The 23,554-nt window shown below is 53.7% G+C and overlaps 1 protein-coding gene across 2 annotated transcripts in view; it reads left to right on the top strand.

The window, feature by feature from the left end:
* Positions 1 to 23,176, top strand: part of SSUH2 (ssu-2 homolog) — a 32,720-nt gene extending 9,544 nt beyond the window's left edge. For both annotated transcript variants that reach the window (XM_036869770.1, XM_036869769.1), the window contains exons 2-12: positions 6,891 to 6,989; positions 7,343 to 7,424; positions 8,966 to 9,095; positions 10,272 to 10,332; positions 11,392 to 11,516; positions 12,574 to 12,636; positions 14,234 to 14,319; positions 15,644 to 15,736; positions 16,129 to 16,234; positions 17,999 to 18,106; positions 22,674 to 23,176. In XM_036869770.1, coding sequence (XP_036725665.1) covers positions 6,896 to 6,989; positions 7,343 to 7,424; positions 8,966 to 9,095; positions 10,272 to 10,332; positions 11,392 to 11,516; positions 12,574 to 12,636; positions 14,234 to 14,319; positions 15,644 to 15,736; positions 16,129 to 16,234; positions 17,999 to 18,106; positions 22,674 to 22,820 — 1,095 coding nt within the window. In that variant the 5' untranslated portion in view covers positions 6,891 to 6,895 and the 3' untranslated portion in view covers positions 22,821 to 23,176. The remainder of the gene's footprint in view (positions 1 to 6,890; positions 6,990 to 7,342; positions 7,425 to 8,965; positions 9,096 to 10,271; positions 10,333 to 11,391; positions 11,517 to 12,573; positions 12,637 to 14,233; positions 14,320 to 15,643; positions 15,737 to 16,128; positions 16,235 to 17,998; positions 18,107 to 22,673) is intronic.
* The last annotated feature ends 378 nt before the right edge of the window (positions 23,177 to 23,554 follow it).

The raw sequence follows: 23,554 nt of genomic DNA, 5'->3' as shown, positions 1-23,554 counted from the left end.
AGTTCTTAATTTGAGGACCATGAAGGTGAAGGCAAAACACTGTGTGTATGGGCTTTGTGTGTGTGTGTGGGGAGCGGGAGGGGTAGGCATCCACAGCTTTCACTGGAATCCCAGAGAGGCCTGTGACACTAGTACTTTTTCAGAGTTACCGAACTTGGTGACTCTGAAGGTCCTTTGCAGGCCCAACACTCCTTCCTGCCTTTAGTGTTAGTGTCTCCGAGCTTTAAGCCTCAGAGCTGCAGTGGGATATAAAATGAACCCATGCTAATCTGAGAGAGCTCAGTTTAAATTTTGTTGGAGTCCTTTTTCATATTGAAGTGAGAGACTGTACCTAGATATTTTAGCATGTATTTGAGGAGGAGCGACTCTGATCTCTGATATATTGGAAATTGTGTATCCATAGTCTTATTCTAAGAAGCTTCTACTAACAGTCGAATGCAATCTTTCCTCTTAAAAAATACTGCTCATTAGCATTCTTTCAGTTTATTCTTGGAGTTTGTTGTAGTAGACATAGGTTATGTCAGATCTGGATTCAAATCCAAGCTCTGCCTCCTAATTGCTGGGTGACTTTGCCTAAGTCACTTGACCTCTCTGAGCTTTATTTCCTCCAATAAAAATAGAGATGGTGTCATCTTGCAGAATTGGTAAAAGATTAATTGGATGTAAAGTGCCTAATATATCACTCAGCCCAGAGTAGGCATGGAGTAAATGTTGACTCTAGAGAATTATCAGATTATGTCCCTGAGAGCTTTAAAATTAAGCTGCTATTAATGGAAAATATTACCACCGTGGTGTTTCTGTTTTGGCATCAAGCTTTTTGGTGAGCAAGGTGAGAGGAAGGTGAACTCTTTTTAGTTCCCTTAAAATTCTAAAAACTCTGATCCTGCCATAGGGTCACCCTATGTGCTGGTTTCCAACATAATCAAACCTCAGGCCGGCATTTAGGGTCTACTGCAAGGTGTGAGATTGTCCAGAAAGTTTTTAGAAACAAGGTTGACGAAATCTGAAACTAGGTAAAGTTTTCTCCTGGTTTCAGAAAGGGAGCCTGCTATGGGACTTCTGTAATTTATTTATTTATTTATTTATTTTTAAAGCTTTTTCTTTCTTTTCTTTCTAAAATAAATTTATTTTATTTATTGTTTATTTTTGGCTGCTTTGGGTCTTCGTTGCTGTGCACAGGCCTTCTCTAGTTGCGGTGAGTAGGGGTTACTCTTCGTTGCGGTGAGCGGGCTTCTCATTGCGGTGGCTTCTCCTGTTGTAGAGCTCGGGCTCTAGGCTCACAGGCTTCGGTAGTTGTGGCGTACGGGCTTCAGTAGTTGCGGTGTGCGGGCTTCAGTAGTTGTGGCACAAAGGGTCGGTAGTTGTGGCTCACAGGCTCTAGGGCACAGGCTCAGTAGTTGTGGCGCACGGGCTTTGTTGTTCCACGGCATGTGGGATCTTCCCGGACCAGGGCTTGAACCCGTGTCACCTGAATTGGTAAGTGGATTCTTAACCACTGCGCCACCAGGGAAGCCTGACTTCTGTAATTTAAATGTCCCTTCTTAGGTGAGAGTTGGCTTTCCACTTTAGCCAGTTGAGTTACCCTTCCCAGTCACTAAAGTGTTGTCTCCTTAGTTTTTTTTTTTTTTAATTTATTTATCTATTTATATTTATTTATTTATTGGCTGTGTTGCGTCTTCGTTGCTGTGTGCGGGCTTTCTCTAGTTGTGGTGAGCAGGGGCTACTCTCCGTTGTGGTGCGCGGGCTTCTCATTGCACTGGCTTCTCTTGTTGGGGAGCATGGGCTCTAGGAGCCCGGGCTTCAGTAGTTGCAGCACGTGGGCTCAGTAGTTGTGGCTCGCAGGCTCTAGAGCACAGGCTGAGTAGTTGTGGCGCACGGGCTTAGTTGCTCCGCGGCATGTGGGATCTTCCTGGACCAGGGCTCGAACCTGTATCCCCTGCATTGGCAGGCAGATTCTTAACCACTGCGCCACCAGGGAAGTCCTCTCCTTAGTTTTTGAGTCTACAATGTGGGGAAGCTTCGGAGAGAGAATATTTTCCTCCGGTGACGTAAGTTGGTACCAAAGTAGGCATGGATAGGGACATTCTGGGTGTTGCATCCACATGGAAGTCACTTTCAGCACCACCTCTGTCAGATTTCAGTGCTTTAACAATGATTAATCAGGGGCAGGAGACGTGGACTCCTTTGATCATCTGAAATCAAGGGAATGGCATTTTAAAAAGAGAAAGATAAGGGGGTTATCCACGAATTGTGCCTTTCTCCACCAGAAAAATTCCTTCCTATACAAAAGAAAAATAGCTGGCGTCTGGCGAGCAGAAACACGACGTGGGTGGCACTTTGCGAAGCTCTCTCGGCAACCACTTGACGTGTGTGCCTGGAGCACTGGGGTGTTCACCCGAGCAGAAAGGCCTTGGGGCTTGGAGTCAGGCTCTGCGTTCTAAGTACTGTTTCTGTCTCTGCCACGAGCCTGTGGGCTTGCTGTCTCCAATCACATCTCTGAGCCTCATCTCGTCCTTGTACTAAACGGGGAAAATAGTGGTTGTCATGAGGGGCAAGCGAGATCATGGAGCGTCCCTCACCCAGGCAGTGCGTGAATCAGGGGGCGGTGGTCCAGCTGGACGGCCACCCTGGGACTCAGCCCAACACCGTGGAAACGGTGATGCGGCTGGTGGCCCCCGTCGGAGCACCCCACGCTGGGCGCCACACAATGTCCCGTGACGTCCGCATTCCTGTTGTGCCCGATGAGGTCTGCCCAGGAAATGACGTGTCTGCCCGTGCTTCAGCCTGGAGGCCTTTATTTTCGTCCACAACATAATGGGGAGGTTAATTTAGCTCTGACGAGTTGCCAGAGGTCATTGTGGCTCCCAGTTGATGGATGGAGCTCTGAGTTCCCCACCTCTCATTCTTCCCGTCTTCCTGCCCTGTTGTTTGGTTTCCAGCAGGACAGAGCGGCCACGTGGCGTTTCCTTGTCTTCTTGTCCGGGGGAGTACTGATGCCCCAGCGGAGCCAAGACTTCCGGGCAGGCGGGGGCCCTCCCAGGGGAGGGGGCTGTGATGGCCTTGCCTTTCTTTCCACGCTTGACATTTTCACTCTTGTGTGCTGGCTTAAAGGAGCACCAAGAAAGAGGAAGACCCGCCCTCCTCGGTCCAAGGCACTGACCAAGCATTTATTACATGCCAGGCTCGGGGCTGAGAGCTGTATACGCATTGTCTCGTTAGGTGGGCCCTAATACCACCCACTCTCTCTCCCAGCTGGAGGAGTTGAGTGCTGGGAGGATGTGTCTGGCGCAGTGTCATGTGTTACCTGGCTCAGACGGCAGCGTATCAGAGCCTGGGTTCCTAAGCACCGTGCCCAGGGGTTCTGAGTGCGGTCACCCCCATCCCCACCCTGGCTACAGTCCAACCCTGCCCCTCACCTTTAATTCTTTTAACTGCGCCCACAGACACTGCGTGGACACTGCCCCAGAAAGGTTCAAATTCCAGCCGCCACCTTCCTGATCCCCCTCAGAACCCCCCCGCACAGGTGGGTGTCAGGTCAGGGTGGGCAAAATACGGCTCATGGACCAAAGCTGACCCACCGCCTGTTTTGTAGTTTCATTGGAACCAGCCACACTTATTCAGTTGTCTGTTGTCTATAGCTGCTTTCAGGGCACTACGGCCGAGGTGAGTAACTAAGACAGACTGTACAGCCCATAGTCTGAACTATTTACCACCTGGCTATTTGTAGAAAATGTTTGCTGATCCCTGGGTCCCTGGTGGCTGGAGTAGCTGAGAATGCTAATAACCTTATTAGAAGCGAAACAATATTGAGAACCAAGGTTCGAAGAATAATAATTCCAGGGGAAATCTCATCCTGGGGATTTCAGGACACATTGGCAGGCGTTAGCAGCTTTGGGATGATGTCACTTTACATTGCACCCGCATGTGTCCCAGGGCTCTCACCTGCTTCTTGGCAGAATCATTTGCTTACAAAGATAAGCTTTCCTGCTAAGAAAGGTACTCTCTATATCCACAAACGTTCTTCTATTTCAGCTTCTTTTGGAAGTTTCCTGCAAGGAGACAGAACCTTAGAGACGCATATGTATTGCTTATTATCAGAGGACAAGTGCACCCCTAATGGGGGAGGGGTGGTAGAGCAGGGTTGTTTATTTGTTTTAATGACACCGCCTCTTCCCTCACTGTTCTTGGCCATGAATGCCAGAATTTCAGGCTTCTTCACCATCCGACGTCTTGTCTCTACTTCCAGATAACCTAAGCTGTTCCAGTTTTGAACAAGATCTACTTATTCTTCTGGCCTCTGCTTTTATTAAACTCTAAAAAACAGGACATAATATTTTTATTTTCGTAGTGATAAAGAGCTATAGGTTTTAGAGAGCTGCAGAAAAGAGGAGATCTCGGAGATGAGGTGGGTCAGCTGGAGGTTTGACCCAAGTGGCCTTCAGTGACTTAATGCAGAGAGAATCCGCTTCCACTGACCGTTTATCAGCTCGCCCTTTAAAGTCAACTTCCTATGGTCAACTGGCCACTAGAAAGACACAGTTGAGGGATCCTTGTCCTCCAGCCTGGGGACTTCCCGGAACAGGTTTGACAGGTGGCCCACTGGGCTGGAACTGGAGCAAGGAGCCTCTGGCCTGCTCCAACTCCAGCGCTGTGCACCCTAGGAGTACTGGAGTAACCTCTCTGAGGGTCAGACTCCTCGTGTCAAGCGGAGTTAGACGCCCTGCCTTCCACACCTCTAGGTGGGATGGTGGGGTGAGGCATCAGGTGTGGGAGGTGCTTCATGAGTTGTCCTGAGTTTCCAGGAGCCAGTTCTAGTATTATGCTTTCCTCCTTGGGGTCTCAGTCCCTATGTATAGATGTCACAGCCTAACAGATCAAGATGAGGTTTTAAAAACAGTTCTATAATCAGTGCTTCTTCCATAGGGTGTGCCTTGTAAAAAGTACTTGGAAAAGAATACCAGCTTTGGAGAGAGAAGAACCTTGGTTTGAATCCAACTCTGTCACTCACTGGCTGGGTGATCTTGGGCGACTCACAATCTCTGTGAGCCTCAGTCTCCTCATTGGTAGAATGTGGTTGTGCTGGTGTGTCAGTTTGGGTCATCCAAGAAGCAGACACCAAGATGGCCTGAGACATGCCAGATGTCCCTTGGAGACCTGTGAAGGGAAAGGGGGAGAAGGGGCAGGCGTAGGCAGGGACCGTCTTTGGACCCCAGTGCAGGTCAGACACCTGTGAGAGGAGAGAGGGCAGCAGGGGGAGCCTGAGACCCTGGTGCAGCTCCAAGAAGGTCTTGTCTGGGTCTGTGGAGAGCCTCAGAGTAAAGACTGCCTGATGGAGGAAGCTGCATGACCTACTGTCCCACATCCCAGGTTGCCTTAAAACAACAACCGCTTTAATACGTTTCATGATTTTGTGGGTCAGAAATTTCAGCAGGGCTCAGGTGGGTGCTCCATGTGTAACTGATTAGGGTCTGTGTTGGTTCAAGCTTCTGTAACAAAAATACCATAGACTGGATGGCTTAAACAACAAGCATTTATTTCTTACAGTTCTGGAGGCTGGGAAGTCCAAGGTCAAGGCATCAGCAGACCCGGCATCTGGTGAGGGCCCGCTTCTGGCTTGTAGACAGCCTCCTTCTCACTGGGTGCTCACGTAATAGAGAGGGCGAGAGCCCTAGCCTCTTTCTCTTCTTATAAGGACCTTGATCCCATCATGGGCTCCATCCTTAAGACCTCATTTAAACCTAATCGCCTCCCAAGGGCTTCCCTGATGGTGCAGTGGTTAAGAATCCACCTGCCATTGCAGGGGACATGGGTTCGAGCCCTGGTCTGGGAAGATCCCACATGCTGTGGAGCAACTAAGCCCGTGCGCCACAACTACTGAGCCTGCGCTCTAGAGCCCACGAGCCACAACCACTGAGCCCGTGTGCCACAACTACTGAAACCCACGCACCTAGAGCCTGTGCTCTGCAACAAGACAAGCCACCGCAATGAGAAGCCCGCGCACCACAACAAAGAGTAGCCCCCCACTCGCCGCAACTAGAGAAAGCCCAAGTGCAGCAACGAAGACCCAACACAGCCAGAAACAAACAAACAAATAAATAAATAATTTTTTTTAATGTGTTAAAAAAAACCCAAAAACCCCAGCTCTACTGGGGCTGTGGGTTTCAACATATGAATTTGGGGGGATGCAGACATGCAGTCCATAAAAGGGTCCCTCAGTGTATTCAGCAGGCAGCTGCTCTGGACTGGAGGGTCCAAGACGGCTTTGCTCATATTCCTGGTGGCTTGGCAGGGTGGCCGGAAGGCCAGGCTCCACTGGGCCCCTCCCCACGTAGTCTCAGGGCACTTGCACGTGGCCTCTCCAGTGGGATAGTCTAATTTCTTACCTGGCAGCTCAGGCATCAAGAGGGACGGCTTCAGGAGGCCAGAAGTAGGAGCTGCAGTCTCTTCTTTGCTTGCTGTGTTCACTTGGTGAAGCGGTCACAAGCCTGCCCAGGTTCAAGGGGAGGAAACGGAGACCTGTCTGTTGATGAGAGGAGCAGCAAAGAAGTGTGCCCATCTGTTATTCAGTGTCTGTCTCCTAGGGCTGGGGAATATGATACTGTGTATACAGCACCTGTCCTGCTGACTGGCACAGAGCAGGTGCCCAGCAAATAGGAGCCGCCCTTCCGAATGTTTGTCTCATCATTATTATTACCACTGCTACTGTCATACCCCCAACCCCATTGCTGGCCGCCCTGCAAATATGTTGTGTGTTCCGAGGGGGCCAGAGTGAGACTGACTGAAACCGTGAGCCTCTTGACGATGCACCTGCCCTCACCTGTCAGGTAGCTGACAGGAGTCGCCTTCGACCCCCTCCTTCCCGAGGCTCAGCACTGCCCGTTCTTCCCCAGGTGTGATGGACCTCAGCTTCGAGGCCGAGAGTCCTCTGGCGCCCCCGGCTGAACTCCTGGAGAGGCTGCCCAGCTGTGACTGGCTTCTTCAAGGGGACAGTGAGTCTGTGTCCCTGGGGGCTTGGGTCCCGCAGCCTCTTCCCGGGGCTTATGCTGTTGTGCGGGCATCTCTGGAACAGGCCGGGCTGGGAGAGCTCCCCTGTCCCCTGGGGGCCCTGGGAAGCCCCTTGTCGCCATTGGGAGGGAACGGGAGGACGGGGCGTAGGCCCTGTGTCCATGGACATTCCGTGACCACGTCCATCTCCACTTATAACCAGGATGCTGCTGGTCTTGGAACCCTCATTCTTCGTCTTTTCTCTCTCACATTCGGCCCATCTTTCCTCCTTTTGTCCCACAAATACCTGTGCCTTGGAGCCGGGCTGTCGAGCCCTCACTCCCTCGCTCTCCTCCAGGATGCCAGATATTCTTCCCACCTTCGGAGGCCCCAGGGAGACCCCAGGAACAAAGGTGCTGGTCTTCGTTCCTGGAACACAGGTGAGCCCTGGCAACCCCCATGGAGCCATCGCACGGGATCACGCGTGATGATCCTCAGGTCACCTTTGTCCTCCGACAGCCCTCCTCGGGGATCTCAGGGGCCACAGATTTCAACCCAGACAGTGCATCAGGACTCCAGACCCAGTGGATCAGAGTCTCCAGGGATGGAGGCTGGGAGTGTGTATTTTTCCAAGCTCTTCATGTTGTTTGGCTACCAAGCCAGGGTTGAAAACTCTAGTCTAGATCACGGGTTGCAAACTACGGCCCCCGGGCCAGATCCAGCTCACTGCCTACTTTTGTCTATCAGGTTTTATTGGCACACGGCCATGTGTTTTTGTTTCCTTACTGTCTGTGGCTGCTTTTACACTGTGACAGAGGAGCTGAGTGGTGACACAGAGGCCACGTGGCCCACAAAGCCTAAAGTATTTCCTATCTCGCCCTTTACCGAAAGTCTGCTTGCTTGGAGGACTCGGGGCAGAGCTCCGGCTGTCCAGCCAGCTTTGTGTGGACGGGAGGAGGAGCCGTGCCCATTCTGGGTCCCGGGTGGCCGTGTCCTGCCGTCGAGGGTGTCTTCCTGGTGCTCCTGGCCCCGCTGCTGCCTGGACCACCTCCCTTCTCCTCCCTGGCCGCCCGCCCTGCGTGCATGCAGACGCCCCTCCTTCCGTGGAGTCGTCCCGGCCACTGCTGCCCCACGCTCTCCACCTGCTGTGCACAGTCTGTGGGCACGCGGGCCCTCTGTGTGCAGGGCCGGGGGTGTCGGCGACACAGCGTGCGTCGGTGAGGGCTTGCATTTGGAGGCAGGCTGCCGTGGAGAAGAATGTGAAGATGGGGGGCGGGGAGGAGGAAGGGGCCTCTGCTCATGGCGGTGGCGGGAGGGCTTTGCTGAGGAGGGACAGGGCAGTTGGGCCTCAGGGGAGTCTTCCAGGAGGAGGAGAGGTGTCCCGAGAGGGGGCCGAAAAAGGGTCCTTCGTAGTCTGCCCTCCCAGCCTGCACTGCTGCCGTCCAGCGGGCTCACGGCGGGTCTCTGTGGGCACCACTGTCAGAAGGTTCTCGGCTGGGGTCTTCCCCTGAGCGTTACTCACAGCTCCTCTGGCTGAAGTCAAGTTCTCAGAGGGCAGGAACCTCGTCTAGCCTAACTCTGCCTCCTTCTAGCTGTGTGACATCTTCTCTGGACCTCAGTTTTCCTTATCTGTAAAGTGGCATAATTCATCTTTCAGTTTTTTGTTTCTGTTTTTGTTTTTTCATTTGAGTTCTAAGATCCCATCAGCCCTTCTCCGCCACTCCACACCTCAGCTAAAGTGGTTTTGCTGTCCTCTCGAAGGACCTGCCACTTTCCCACCGGGCATCTGTTCACACAGTTCCTGATGCCGGAGATGCCCTCACCGGCTGGATGCCCGAGGGCTCTACACTGCTGTGGACACGGCCGGGGGACCCCTGTCTCCGGGCCTTAGTTTCCATCTGCACAGTGAGGGGGCTGACTGGCCTGGGTGAGCCTGCAGGCTCTCCCCAGACCCACCGCCCCTCTGCTCGGTCCCCACCAGAGTCCCCGTGGTGACAGAGGAGGTGGCCCGGGAAGCCCTCCTCAGCTTCGTGGACTCCAAGTGCTGCTACGGCAGCGCGGCCGCCGGCGACCTCGTCATCCTGGAGCTGAAGCAGCAGGCCCTGCACAGGGTGAGGGCTGGCCGGTGGGCGCCTGGCGAGGCCCGGGAGAAAGGAGTCTGGGGGAACAGTGCGTGTGAATAGCGGTGACATTGTAGTGAGTTATAATACAAGGAATCGTGGTTGTCAATCACCAGCGAACAGCTCGAATGCCCTAGGCATCACGGACAGCGCGTTACCTATATGTCTTAGCGAATCCTCATAGCTACCCTGCATGGTAGGTATCATCACCAGTTAGGAGGAATTGGACATTTAGAGAGGTGGAGTTACTTGCCCCCAAACATGCAGCTAGAAGTGATCGAGCTGGGATTCAAACACAGGTTGGCTGGCACCAAAGCCCTGTTTTTAAAGACAACTTACCTGCTTCCTGGAGGGGTGGGCTAGAAAGGGCCGTCTCCTCCCCTGATCCCAGCTCCCTCTGCCTCCCCCAAGTTTCATCTGTGCCAAGGGTATTCATTTATTCATCACCCCCCAGGCCTGAGGCTCCAGGGAGGTTCTGTGCTTGGTACCAAGACCACACAAGGTGACCCCACCTTTGTCACCTTCTGCCTTGACAGGGACAAGTTTAAGTTCACGTTTCCTAGTGTCACCGGCATAGCCATCCCCTGGAGGGCACACAGTCACAGAAATCAGCCTCGCAGGGAGTGGTCAGAGCAGGGATTTGAGATACAAGGTCTCTGTGTAGCTGTGTGACCTTGGGCAAGTCACCTGACCTCTCTGAGCATCCCTTTCCTCACATGGAAAAGGAGGAGCCAGGCGATGTCCAGGATCCCGTGGATGAGGATCAAGAAGGAGGATCTCGACCTCAGGCAGATAAATTCCCCCAGGGGGCGCTCGGAGCGGCTGATTCCAGCAGCCTCCATCTGTCAAAGGGCAGTTTTTGCTTCAAAACTTGCCTCATAGACCATTTCTGTGTATAAAGAAATTATACACATTATACTGCAGGTGCCCAGTGGTGTGTCTGTCAGGGGAGATTTCCTGGGGCTGAGTGACCCCCTGCAGATGTGTCCCAGGGCATCTGCGACACGAGTCGCTGCTGCCAGCCTGTTCTGAGCAGCCCTCGGGCGCTGGCCGTGCTTGGGAACTTCTGTTCCCCCCGCTGAGCCCAGGGCTGGGGAGCTTCATCTTTTGCATAAGGCTCTGTCTTCCTGAGGGCACGAGTGTGAACACACTATTTTTCCTTTGTAGTATCGACTAGAAACCTTCAGTGAATCCAGGATAAGTGAATGGACTTTTCAGCCCTATACCAGTAAGTGAGTTGTCTGAAATGAGTTTAATGAGGAGCGAAGACGGCAGGGGCTGGTGGAGAACGTCAGGACTTGGCTTAGCCACTGACCCCGAGGAAGATGCTCCGCTGCTCGCAGCCTCAGCTTCCCGTCCCCCATAAAAAGGGAGGGTGGCCTTTCCCCCGGGAGACCTTCCAGGGAAGTGGTTTGCAGGAGGTCCTGCAAAGGTCTAGTGTTTGCGTTTGGCCACAGGCTGGTGCTGCCGCACGGGGCCAGACTGCAAAGGCAGCCAGTGTGCTCGGGCGTCTGCCTGCCTCCTGGGCCACCCCCGGCGCCTCCCCGAGCCTCTGGATCCCCACCCCGTTCAGTGTGCTATGCCACCTCTGCTCGACCCCCTAGAGGCTTAAGGCTCTCTTTCTGGGAAGCTCTGTGCCCTACCTGTTCTCTGGTTCATCCTCCGAGACTTAGCTGGAGGGTCCCCTCTTTTACGAAGCCTCTGAGGGTTTCTCCCCTGCTGTCCCCTCCCCAGCAGAATGAGTCAGTCTTCTGAGTTCTCAGAACGCCTTCTGCAGCTCTTGTCCAAAGCACTCACCGTGTCATGTTCTGTTGTATTGCGATGTAGTCCATCTCCTTGAACGGAGGAGGAGGAGAAAGAAGATGGTGGGGCTGGTGACAGTAGTGGTGGCAATCCTTGTGTATTGATCCCTCGGCCTGTACCAGCCCTGGGCTAAGCACTGGTATGCCTTCTACTGTTCAGTTTTACTACCGTTCTCCATGGTAGGTGCCACCGTTATCCCTGGGTAGAGAGGAGAGGATTGCAGGGCAGAGGGGTAGGTGGAGGAGATGGTCTCGAGTTCCGCAGCCAGGAAGTACAAGAGGCAGGAGTCAGCCGGGTCTGTTCAACTCCGATGCTTGGCTGCTGAAGCACAGGCTCTAAGGGGACCCTTACCTACCAGTCCCTCGGCCCCAGGGTCTAGCCTAACGCCTGGCACCAGGTGAAGGCTCTGTACTATTTGGTGAATAAATGAAAGCTGGTCCTTGCAGCCGTTTGCTGCTCTTTGAACAGCCCCTTTCTCTGTCAGACCACTCCGTGGATGGGCCACAAAGAGGGACCTCCCCCAGGCTTTGGGACATCAAGGTCCAGGTTCCCCCGATGTTTCAGGAAGATACCAGGAAGTTCCAAGTCCCTCACTCATCATTGGTCAAGGTAATGTGTTTATTGGAGTCTCTGCCCTTCTCTCGGAGCTGGTTTTCCGGGCACCATAGTTTCTTCAAACTTTATCCTTTTAAAAAGGAAACCCAAAGTCCAGGCTGGTGGTTTATTCCTTGCCCATCAAATAAGCAGAATTCTAAGAAAACCCAGCGTATGGGCTGTAGTCCCATACGAAATTCCGCGAAAATTAGGGAGCGTTCACATAGCAACAGGATGGTACGAAATTGTCACCAGCTTTAAATAGTGAGCATTCACATTCCTAGACCATCTGAGTGTTTTTATCTTTTTTATTTTTATTTTTTTGACCTGTTGGGAAACAGCTGAATGAAACATATAAAATAAAATTAAAGCATCACTGGGATTTTTTTATGGAAGTCATTAGGGGAGTAGAATTTGACATCCACTCTGTTTTACAGAAATATAATCAGGACAGGTAGTGAGGGTAACCTACTGTGTTACAAAACCCCAGCTGAGATGTTTTATGTTATGTTCTCATCTAATTACCTGCCTTGTTTTCACTTTAGAACTTGATTCAAGCGTGTCATTTTACCCTCTGAGTTTTCATAGCATCATAAGACGAAGAGGACTTTGAGAGATCAAGAAAGTGTTTCATCCTGTTCTCCAGGGTGGAAAAGCTATTTTGATTCAGCCGTTGAATTCCAGTAGCTAGTTTGCTGCCTTTTGCAAAAACACCCTCTGTTTTTTTATGGCTTCTATTCCCAAAGACCACTTTAGCCACCTAATGGGCTAAGGATACTGGCTTTTGTGGTTTAGCCTGGGAGTGTGAGTTAGGACATGGGAGTCGGAGACCTGGTCTCCCCGTCTTAGCATCCAGGACCGACTGGGCTGAGGCTCCGAGGAGGTGGTAACGTGATCTCCTTGGCTTGGTGTTCAAGGCCCTTTGGAAGCCTAGTCACCAGTGGTCATCTTCCCACCATGGCCTGAACTGTTATACCTCCGCGTGGGATGCTGACATCATGGGGGTGGGGTTGGTGAAATCAGGAGCTGCTGGTACTTGGAAAACCAGATCAAGGAGAGCGTTCACTCTCAGGAATGCCACAAATGCCACGGGCATGGGCGCTACAAGTGCAGCAGCTGCCACGGGGCCGGCACGGTGAGTCACATGTGGCCGTTGGTGAGTACGTGATGTGGAGCAGGGCCGTGTGGGGATGGAGGGCTGGGCTGGCAGCCTGGGGCTCCCTGCGCCAACAGTGGGGCCTCTGACAAGTCATCCTCCCTTTCCGGGCCTCCATCTTCCTACCTGTAAAATGGGAATGTTGGAGTGGGTGGTCTCTATTGACCTTATTTCACTTTGATGGTTTATGATTTTCATTCTTCTCTCCTTTTCTCCTCCACCTACAAACATTTATTGAGTACCTGCTGGGTGCAGGAGGACTGAGACCTGGGGTCCTTCTCACAGGGACCCTCTGTCCGAGGGGCAGACTGGCAAGTGACCAGCACTTGTAGTGCAGGGGCAAGTGCCGGCCGAGAAGTGAAGTTCAGGGCCTTTGAGGGACACAAGAGACTCGGGCCTTGGATTAGCTTCCTGGGGCTGCCGTAATAAATGACCACAAACTGGGTGGCTTAAAGCAACAAATTTATTCCCTTAGGAGTTCTGGAGGCTGGATGTCCAATATCAAGGTGTCGGCAGGGTTAAGAGCCGTCTCATGCCTTCCTCCCGGCTTCTGGCAGCGTCTCGCAGTCCTTGGCTTATAGCTGCCTCACCCCCATCTCTGCCTCCGTGTTGCTTCCTGGCTTCTCTGTGTGTGTCTCTGTCTCCTCACGGGCTTCCCATAGGGACACGAGTCATTGGATGTAGGGCCCACCCTTCCGCAGTATGACCTCACCCTTACTAATTACATCTGCAAAGATGATTTCCAAATAAGGTCACATTCTGAGGTTCTGGTAGATGTAAATCCGGGCGGGGACGACCACGTATACTCTTCAGCCCCGCGCGGGCCCCTCAGCACCAGCCAGGCCCTCGTGGCCTCAGCGTTCTTTGCACAATCCTCTAGGCTACTAGCCTTCCCAGCAGTAAGTCCACGCCCCTCGCGTGTTCTCAGCTCTCCGCACCGCCCCGTTTGTGCCTAATCCCTTGGACACACACCGACCACTTGCTGCTCTAAAGCGGGCCTCCTCCGTCCTCTGCCTGCCCACGTGCCCTTCCACCCGCCTTCCGCCTGCTGCGTGCTCGTCCCTCTACCCGCTCCGCACCCGCCGTGGGGCTCAGCGGTGGCCTTTGCTGCTCCCTCCTCCCTCCCCTGCTCCTCCTCCTCCTCCTCCCCCCTTGTCCCTCAGGCTTTCCCTGGAATGTCTCTGGAGCGCACCCCAAGCCCACTGTGAGGGCACAGCCTGGTCCATCTCTGGGGGCTTTTCCAGCACCAGAGAGGGCCAGCCTGCCCCTCTCCCCCCGCCCCGGCCATGGCTGTTTGGTCAGGGGACGGTCCCAAGGGTCCTGGGGATCAGAGAAGAGCAGGAGAGGCTGAGGTCTCAGGAGAAACAGAGATGTGAAGATGCAGAGTCTCTGAAGCTACAACTGGAGGGGTCCGAAGATACACTGCATTTTACAGACAAGGGGCGAGGCCCAGGGAGAGCAAGTAGGGAAGTGACAGCTTGGGGAAGGTCACAGGCTGGCTTGGAGCCAGGTCTCAGGATGCCCTTTGCCTGCTCCCCGGGAGGCGGGTGAGGGCTGAGGCCACGTGTGTCCGCAGGTGCGGTGCCCCTCGTGCAGCGGGGCCAAGCGCAAAGCCAGGCCCGCCCGGCGGTGTCAGATGTGCTCGGGGTCCGGCAGGCAGAGGTAAGATGGGGCTCCCCGGCCCCGAGCTGAGTGCTCTCACTGGCGTTCTTGCTTTTCACTGCCTGCCCTCGGGAAGGCAAGCGGGCGCGCTGTCTTGTCACCCCTGTGTCCCCAGACCTCTGTGCATTGTAGGTGCCCTGTCACCTCGGTGAGTGTTTCTCGAGACCAAGTGGAGCCCATCAAGCAATCTGTGGGTTGGGGGCGGTGGGAGGTACGAGAGTCTGCAGGGAGGAAGGGAGGCCGTGGGTTAAGAGAGGAGACCTCTTCCTGCTCACGTGGAGGGGAGTGAATACAGAAACGCACCCAAGGTGAGATTCTTATCTCTCTGAGGATCTGGGCCTGGGCAAACCCTTATTTATAACCCATTGCAGGGACTAAATGGAGGAAGAGTGAAGGAAGGTTGGTTGATTGACTAAACAAAGTGCCTGTTCACAGGGCTTTGCAAACAGTGGGTTGCTGCCTTTTGGACTTGATGTCCTTTCATGTATTTATAAATCTTTAAAGGGAAACAAGAAACCATGAGGAGTGAAACTCTTCAAAGTTGTGTTGGGTTCATGATACCTGTGGCTCATCCAGGCCCAGGCCATCCTTCTAACAAGCCAGATGGCGAAGCTTTGGTGGACCTGCCACCTGTGGTTGGTAATGGAGCTCTCTGATTTGGAAAGAAACTTAGATTTCTTTCACTTACAAGTAAAAGAACTCCAGTTCAAACTGGCTTTAGCAAAAGAGTAGATTTATAGGCCCATGTAATGCAAAAGTCGAGGAATAGATTTCTGGGATGACTTCAGGTACAGCTGGATCCAGGTGCTTAAACAGTGTCACCAGGAATCTGTCTCTGTCCCTCACTCTGCTTTCCTTCATGTTGGCTTCATCCTCAGGCAGGCTGTCTCCTGTGGTGGCAGAGGAGGCCACCAGCAGCTCCAAGCTTGGTGACCTCAGTGGAAAAGGATGGCCCTTTCCTGATAGTTCCAGCAAAAGTCCTGGGGTGGATCTCAATGCACTCACCTGGGTCATGTGTCAATCTCTGTATCAGCCACTATGGCCAGAGAGATGGAATGAGCTGATTGGCCAGGCTGAGGTCCCAAGCTGGTCGTAGAAGGGATGGGGGCAAGCCCACAAACCATGTGGGCTGGTGGGGAGAAGGGTGGTCTCCAGAGGGAGATTGGGGCACTGCTACGAGAAGCAGGAGGTCTAGGTGGTGGGCACGTGGAAGCAATCCGTGCCCACTACAGCCCACCTCTGTGAGGAAGGACGTGAGGCAGGGGCCTCTGGAGCCACTGGGACACCACGACCATCTGAGTGGTACTCATGGGGCCCCTCTCAGATGCAGCACATGCTCAGGGAGGGGGAACAAGACCTGTGCCACCTGCAAGGGCGAGAAGAAACTGCTGCACTTCCTCCAGCTGGTCATCGTGTGGTACGTGGCACCTCTCAATGCCATGGCCTGGCGGGGTGGCCGGGGGGACATGGCCTGGATTGGTTTCTGCAGAGAAGCTCCACTTGGTTGGGGCTTTCACAGTGCAGGGACCTGCTGGGAGAGGAGGAGTCCCAGGGTCCTAAGGCCCCACGTCAGGGAAGCTCCCACGCATTAAGGGTTTCTCCTATCGGGTACCTTGCTAGAACAGAACTGTCCGTACTTTACTAGTTTTCCATCTTACCCGTGAGGATGCTGAGGCCCAGAGAGGCTAAAGCACTTTCCCAAGGTCCCACCGGTAGCATGGCAAGCCCTCCAGCCCCGATCTGCCTGATTTCAAACCCAGGTTCTTAACCCGACCCCCGGGCTCTGTCCCTCATCCTCTTCACTTCCAGGAAGAACAGCCTGTTTGAGTTTGTGTCTGAGCACCAGCTGGACTGCCCTGGGGAGCTGCTTGCTAAAGCCAGAGGAGAGACCCTCTTTAAGGATGAAAACACGATGGTAAGGAGGGCTTTGCTACCGCCCTAAAGGGAGCTGGGTCCCTCCTCCCCCTGTGAGTCCAGGTCTTCTGGTTCTGCAGGCGATGCATTCATTCAGAGAGGCTGGGCGGGGACAGGCTGCTGGGACCCCATGGGGCCGTTTCTGTCTTGAATTTTACATATTCAACCCTCCTTTCTTCCCCTGTTCCTTTTCTCTCCCTCCTTCCCTTGGACAAATCTTGAGACCCTCCTCCTATACCAGGCACCATTCTAGGCCATGGGGATACCATAAAACAGAATCTCTGCTCTCGGATCTCACAGTCGGTGAGGGAGAGGGTAATAATAGCATTTTCACCACACTGTCAGCTGGTGCTAAAGGGTCATTGAGAAATACACAAGCGAGGTAGAGAGACAGGAAGGGGCAGCGTGTCGGGGGTGGAGAGCGGTGCAGTGGGGGAGTGGATGGTGTGACAGTGCGGGAGTCAGGGTGTCCAGCAGAGGAAGCAGCACGACACAGGCCTTGAGGAGCAGCAGAGGGCAGGGGGCTGGAGGGCAGCGAGCTGGGCAGAGCAAGGAGCTAAGACGTGACAGGTGCCAGCAGCCAGATCGGGGAGGGTCTTGTACACCAGCAGTTGGCAAATTCCGGCCCTTGGCCTGCTTTTATAAGTAAGGTTTTATTGGAGCACAGCCCACTTGTTTATGTACTGTCTGTGGCTGCTATCGTGCTTCGAGGGCAGAGTTGAGTAGTCGAGACAGAGACCCCATGGCCTTCAAACCTGAGTATTTACTCTGGCCCTTTACAGAAAAGATTTGTGGCTCCCTGCTGTCGGCCTGGGAAGGGAATTTGGCCTTTATGGGACAACCTCAGTTTATTTTGGTTTTGTTTCCTTCCTTTTCTTCTTCCCACCCTTCCTCCCTCCCTCCCTCCCTTCCTTCCTTCCTTCTTCTTTTTATTTTTTTAACACTATGTAGCTGTTTCAGATTGGCTTATTAGCTTCAGGTGTATATCATGATTTGATATTTGTATATTACTGTGAAATGATCATCACAATAAATCCAGTTCACATCCGTCACCACACAGTTAAAATGATTTTTCTTGTGATGAGACCTTTTTATGAGCTACTCTCAGCAACTTTCAAATCCAATCCAGTATTACCAACTGTAGTTACCTTTCTGTACTTCACACCCCCAAGACTTATTTATCTCATAATTGGGAGTTTGTACCAATTGACCCCCTTTCACCCCTTTTGCCCGCCCCTCCAATCCCCATCTCTGGAAACCACCAATCTGTTCTCTGTATCTAGGAGTTTGTGTTTGTTTTAATTCCACATGTAAGTGAGATCATAGGGTGTGTATCTTTCTCTGACTTAATCTCACTTAACATAATGCCCTCTTCCATCCATGTTGTTGAAAATGGCAGGAATTCCTTCTTTATGGCTTCATAATAGTCCTCAGCTTCCTCTCTTTGCCCCAATCACTAGGCTTTCTAAAGGCTCACTTCAGGCATCACCCCTCTAGGAAGCCCTGCGCCCAATCCTAGCCTGAGTTAGGCAGCAGCGAAGGCCCGCGGGTGGGCGTGTAGTCTGTCTACAGCCCTCGTTTATTGGCTGGCGTTCCCGACAACGCTATAAGGTGGATGATCAACGGTCCGCGTGGGTTTAACAAGCCCCACCCACCCCGCTCGCCCCTGGCCCGGGCCTGCCCCTTTCTGGGCTCGTGCTCCCATCAGCCCTCCAGGGCTCCAGGTGCTGAGGCTCCGGGTCAGGTGGTTTGCGTCTCCCCACAGGTGTACCCCATCGTGGACTTCCCACTACGGGAGATCTCTCTGGCCTCCCAGCGGGGTATCGCCGAGCACAGCGCTACGCTGGCCTCCCGAGCTCGCGTCCTGCAGCAGGTGAGCTGAGGGGGTGGGGTGGGGACCAGGGCTGGTGGGAGGTGAGGTGCCGGGTCTGCTGGGGCTCCAGGACACTGTCCCCGCGGACGTAAAGGAGGGAGCGGGCCCCTCCCTTTGTGGGGAGGTTCCTTCTTGAGAGTGGCAGGGCAGAAGGAAGGGGGGGAGGGGCGGGGCCCCAGTCGGAGGAGCACAGAGGTACTAGGGACTGACTTGGGGCCAGAGTGGCCGGAGGTCAGAGAGCAGGGCCGGTCAGACGTAAGGCCACGGGAAGAAGTTTGGATTGATTTATCCTGCGAGCGACAGGGAGCTTACAGGGTTTCACGCAGGAACGTGGCTCAGTGTGGTTTTGATTCTCACCCCCCTGGTATTCAGAGAAGGGGAGGGAAAGCTCGAGATCTAGGGTCCAAGGCAGGTTTGGAAACCATCGTCCGGCCCCCCGGGGCACTTCCCAAATCCCAGGCCCCCAAGGGCAGGGCTGAAGGCGCGCGCTGCTGTGCGGCTGTTATCCTGCTGGCCACTAGGTGGCGGTGGTGCCCGTCGCGTCCCCAGGAGCCGCGGGAGGCGGGGCGTGTGCGTCAGGGGACGGGGGTAAAGGAAACGGGGATGGGAGATGGGGGGTTGGCAAGGGAAAGCCCAGCGCCTGAGCTCCGTGAGGGCTCTGTCAGGGGTCCGAGTCTTACAAACTGGGCTCAGATCCTGGCTCTTCCACGTCCCAGAGTGGTCCCGGGCCAGCTACAAACGCCTTCTTGAAGTTCAGTTTCTCACCCGTGAAAAAGAGATATTACTACCGCCTCAGAGGGCTTGGTAGGGATGAGATCATTTGCTTTAAGTGCGTGGAACCCGGTGCTCAAAATGTCCCTGTGCCTTCCGTTCCCTTTGCAATGAGTATTCCCCTTCTCTTTCTGCACGTTTACCCTGTTTGCAGGAGAGAAAAGGATGCATTTAATTTAAAATTAATAATGACCGTCTTGGAGCTGGAATGCACCTCAGAGAGGATGAAATGGGGGCACTGCAAACTGAAAGGCCTCGGGGGGGGGGCGGTGCTGTGGGTAGGAGGCCCCCTTATCCAAAGGGCCCCGCCTCCCCTCAGCTCTGTGCAGCACAGGGGCAGAGATTTCAGACCTTCTGAAATCCACATTTTTACATGAAATCTTCCAGTTTTTCAATATTGAAAACAAAATTTTAAAAATGCTAAGAGCACTGTATGGACTGCTGGGCCAGCTTTGGCCTGTGGGCATCCTCGGCTACCCCTGGTCTAGTCCAAACCCATGACTTTGCCAATAAGTCAGAGGAAGCCCAGACAGTGGAAGTAATTTAGGCAAGGTCACAGAGCTTCTCAGTGGAAGAGCCCAGGAGTAGAACTCAGATTTCCCAACTCCAAGGGAAATGTTATTATCTGCCGCATTCAAGGCACGCAAGCGACTCTGAAAGCCAGCGTAGGTTTGCAGGGCTATCAGCCGGAGGAGGCAGCGCCCTTTTCGCCTGGCAGACACTGCAGGGGCGAGTCACTTCCCAGGTTAGGGTCTGCTTCCCAGTTCTGGCACATAGTCTTGGCTCCTGGCCCTTCTCTTCCATTCATGGGCCTCGATGTCCTCATCTGTAAAATGGGCACGGTTGGACCTTGCCTTAGGTTGGGCTCCACAGAAGCAGCTCTGAGACGAGGATCCGTGTGCAAGTCATTTTTTGTTTGTTTGTTTGTTTTGTTTTTTATCAATTTGTTTTATTTTTGGCTGCGTTGGGTCTTTGCGGTGAGCGAGCTTCTCATTGTGGTGGCTTCTCTTGTTGTGGAGCATGGGCTCTAGGTATGCGGGCTTCAGTAGTTGTGGCATGTGGGCTCAGTAGTTGTGGCTCTCAGGCTCTAGAGTGCAGGCTCAGTAGTTGTGGCACACGGGCTTAGTTGCTCCGCGGTATGTGGGATCTTCCTGGACCAGTGCTCGAAGCTGTGTCCCCTGCGTTGGCAGGCGGCTTCCTAACCACTGCGCCACCAGGGAAGCCCAAGACATTTGTTAAGAAAGGGCTCCCAGGGGAAATGGGTAAACGGGTGGGGGAGCCGGAGCAGGAAGAGGGTCAGACAAGGGGGCGGTGAAGGTAGGGGCCCTCTGAGTGTCAGCCATACCTCAGCGGCTGTTCGCCTGGAGCTGACGTTTGTTCTTCAGCCCCATCCATGGAGGACCCCAGCCCGGTCTCTAAGGGGCCTTGCTCCTGCAGCCCTGGTACAGTCTGGTGGGCATTACAGTGAAGACCCCCCAGTAGTGAGCTGTGTACTGTAGGGCTGGTAGGAGGACGAGGCATGATTGCAGCAGCTTGCGGACACAGGTGCTTCTCCTGGGACGTTTTTGCTGCTGAGGCTGACAATTTTGAGTCCTTTTTGGACCCTTCATTTGGCAGAGGGGCAGTGACTGCCCAAGATCACACAGCGTGTTGGCGGCAGACCTCCGTCTAGACCCTGGGGCTCCTGGGCTTTCCCTGATGGCACAGCCCCGTCTCAGGTGACACAAGCCAGCTGTGAACCAGACCTGGAGCAGGGAGGGGTGCACCAGGGGCAGACATGCATGTTCCTTTAAAAGGGAGCATAAAGGGAGAAGAGGCCACTTCTGTGACTCTTTGTCCTAAATTGTCCTTTGGCCCAGGATCTATAGACAAAGATTCATGCTGATATTTTGTTCAGGGTTGGGAAGTTAGCGAGTAGAATCCAGTGAGGGGACAGCTGTCACACGCGGGGCCCCGGCCACTCCTCTCAGACCGGGAATCTGTTCATCCCAGGGGCACCACCAAGGTGTACCAGCAGATACATGTCCTATTACGAGATGACCGCTGGATGGCAGTTGATGTCCTGGCCAACCTGTGGTCTCCAACCTGTAGACCTTTAGAATCAAAATGGAGGCACGTGGGGTGGGGCTGCTGTGGTTTTGCTCTCTGTTGGATAGTAGAAGAGTTTGGAAACAAGAGTGGTCTGACCCGCGGCCCAGGCTTTCTGAGCAGATGTTGGCTCCCCTCCCCTCTTGCCCCATGGTTCCCATTTTGGGTCTCCTGTACCAACATGGCAAGAGGGATCGTCTCCCTTTTCTTTCCACAGTTATCCCCCTTGGAGGCCGCTTTCCGGCACACGGAGAAAACTCAGTCTCACGATCTCATTTGGTTTTCTCAACAACTCCATGACATAGAAGTTTTTATACCCATTTCACAGATGAGGAAACGGAGGCCCAGAGAGAGGAAGTGGGAGGTCACGCAGACAGCTTCATGGGAAGTGCACGCCCTGACCCTGAGTCCCCCCCCCCCCGCCTCCTGCTACAGTGTCACTCACTCTGCCGCCCCTCCAACCCGCGCCTCCCCGCGTAGGGAGCCCGCTGCTCAACATCCTCTCCCGGCCTGTTCCCCACTTTCCCCGGGGGTCTCTGGACCATCACCTCCCGCGAGAGGACTTGGGCTCTTTTCCCAAGGAGGGGATCTTCCTGCAAGTAGGAGGGTCTGACCCTGGGCCAACCACACCACCTCCCTCTGGGGTTGGGGACCCCACATCCGAGTCTGGGACAGGGGAGCAGCTTGTGCACAAGAACTTAGGGTTTGGGCACAGAGCCTGGCTGACGGTACGTCCCGAGAAAGCTTTGCTGGGGCTGAGGAGTCACTTTGCTCTGTGGGTTACACCCGTAGTTTTCTGTAACAAATCAGCGCCAAAGCCAAAGACCTGGGTGTCTCAGCAGGAGTCAGTGTCGGCTCCGAGGCGGCAGGGCATTCTGTTCACTGCCCCGCGATTTTGGAAGATTGTGGAGTAACTGCTCAGAGAAGGGGCCAGAGAACGTGGGATTTAGGACCCCTCTGCAGGGGGCAGTGAGTGCCCCGGGCTCTCAAGTAGACAGGGATGCGAGGGAGGAGATTTGAGCCTGAAATAGGTCCAGCCAGGAGGTGGGGCTTGACCTGGGTGATCTTGCAAGCTTGAAATTCCATGGGCCTCAGTTTCCCCATGTGTAAAAGGAGGGGAAAACTTGAGAAAGACTTTTCTCAAAGGAGGGTCGATGCAAAACCCTGGTGCAGGGAGGGAAGGGTCTGAGAAAATAGCCTGAAGCAGCCCACCAAACTTTGGAATTTCTTTGGTGTCAACATTTTATCTTAAAATTTAATTCAAATTGCATAATACATTCCCTAATACCTCCATAGTTGTTTTAATATAAAAATGTGTAAAATGACTTTATCCTCCACTCCACTCTATCCACGCCCCCCCATCTAAAAATTAACGCTTCTGGAAGATGTCCTGTTCGGCTGGTGGATTTCCATACATCCTGAAACTCCCCTGGGGATTGCCTGTGCTGCCCCCCCGCCCCCCCCCCCCCCCACTTCATGAAACTTAGAATGAGGTGGTGGTTAAAGATGAGAAGTCGGTTTGGGCCAGAGCTTAGGGTATGTGAAGGAGCGTAGTAAGAGATACATCTAGGAGGCAGGTTGGAGCCAGAACGCCAACTCCAGAGCATGAACTTCATTCCACAGGTAGTAGGGAGCTACTGAAGGTTCTTGAGCAGGCGAGTGACTTGAACAGAACCCTGAGGTTTTTCTTGGCCAATTGTTTCCTCAGCGCCAGACCATTGAGCTGATCCCCCTCACGGAAGTTCGTTACTGGTACCGAGGAAAGACTTATGTCTACTACATCTACGGCACCGACCACAAAGTGTACGTGGTGGATTACCCCGAGAGGTACTGCCGTGGCTGCACCATCATCTGACACTGCACATCTGCCCCCAGAGCCCGCCACTCACATCTGCCCAGGAGATTGGCCGAGGTCTCCGAGATGGCTCACTGTTGGCTCCTCTGGACAATTGCATGCAAACCCTGGTGTGTCCTTCCAGAGACTTCAGCTCCTCTGTCAAGCTACAAGTCCTTCTGGAGCCCGTCTGGCGGAATCTATCCTGTGTCTAACCTACAAAAATTCATCTACACCCACTGCTTTAGGAGGAATAACTTAAGCGGTGGGGGCTTTGCCTCTGGCCTGTGAACTAAAGCCCTGATGGAGCGTGGGGTTGATTTTACTTTTCCCTGGGTCAGTCTCAGTTCTGGTGTGTCTCTGCTAGTTTGGGCCTTTTGTGGAGCTGAGTGATTCTGAAATGTTGAAAGATAAGACAGAAATTAGCTGCCTCTTCTGCACACCAAATAGTGCACTTAGGCAAAAAGCGTACACAATTTCACTCCTCATTCTGTGGGTCAGGAATTCAGACATAGCCATGGCGGGATGGCTTATCCCTGTTCCACGACGTCTGGTGCCTCACCCGGAAGTATCAAAGGCTGGGGTGGCTCGAGGGCAGGGGCGCTGAGATCATCTGAAGGCCGGTTCACCCAGATACCTGGTGGTCGATGGCGGCTTTCGGCTGGAACACCTACATGTGGCCTCCCTGTGTGGCGTGGGCTTCCTCACAGCATGGCGGCTCTCAGGGTAAGCACCCCACACGTGTGCCCCAATTA

Source organism: Balaenoptera musculus, chromosome 11 (genome assembly GCF_009873245.2).
Source record: "Balaenoptera musculus isolate JJ_BM4_2016_0621 chromosome 11, mBalMus1.pri.v3, whole genome shotgun sequence".
Taxonomy (NCBI): domain Eukaryota; kingdom Metazoa; phylum Chordata; class Mammalia; order Artiodactyla; family Balaenopteridae; genus Balaenoptera; species Balaenoptera musculus.
The sequence above is the reverse complement of the archived record's forward strand: the minus strand, read 5'-3'. Positions and strand labels throughout refer to the sequence as shown.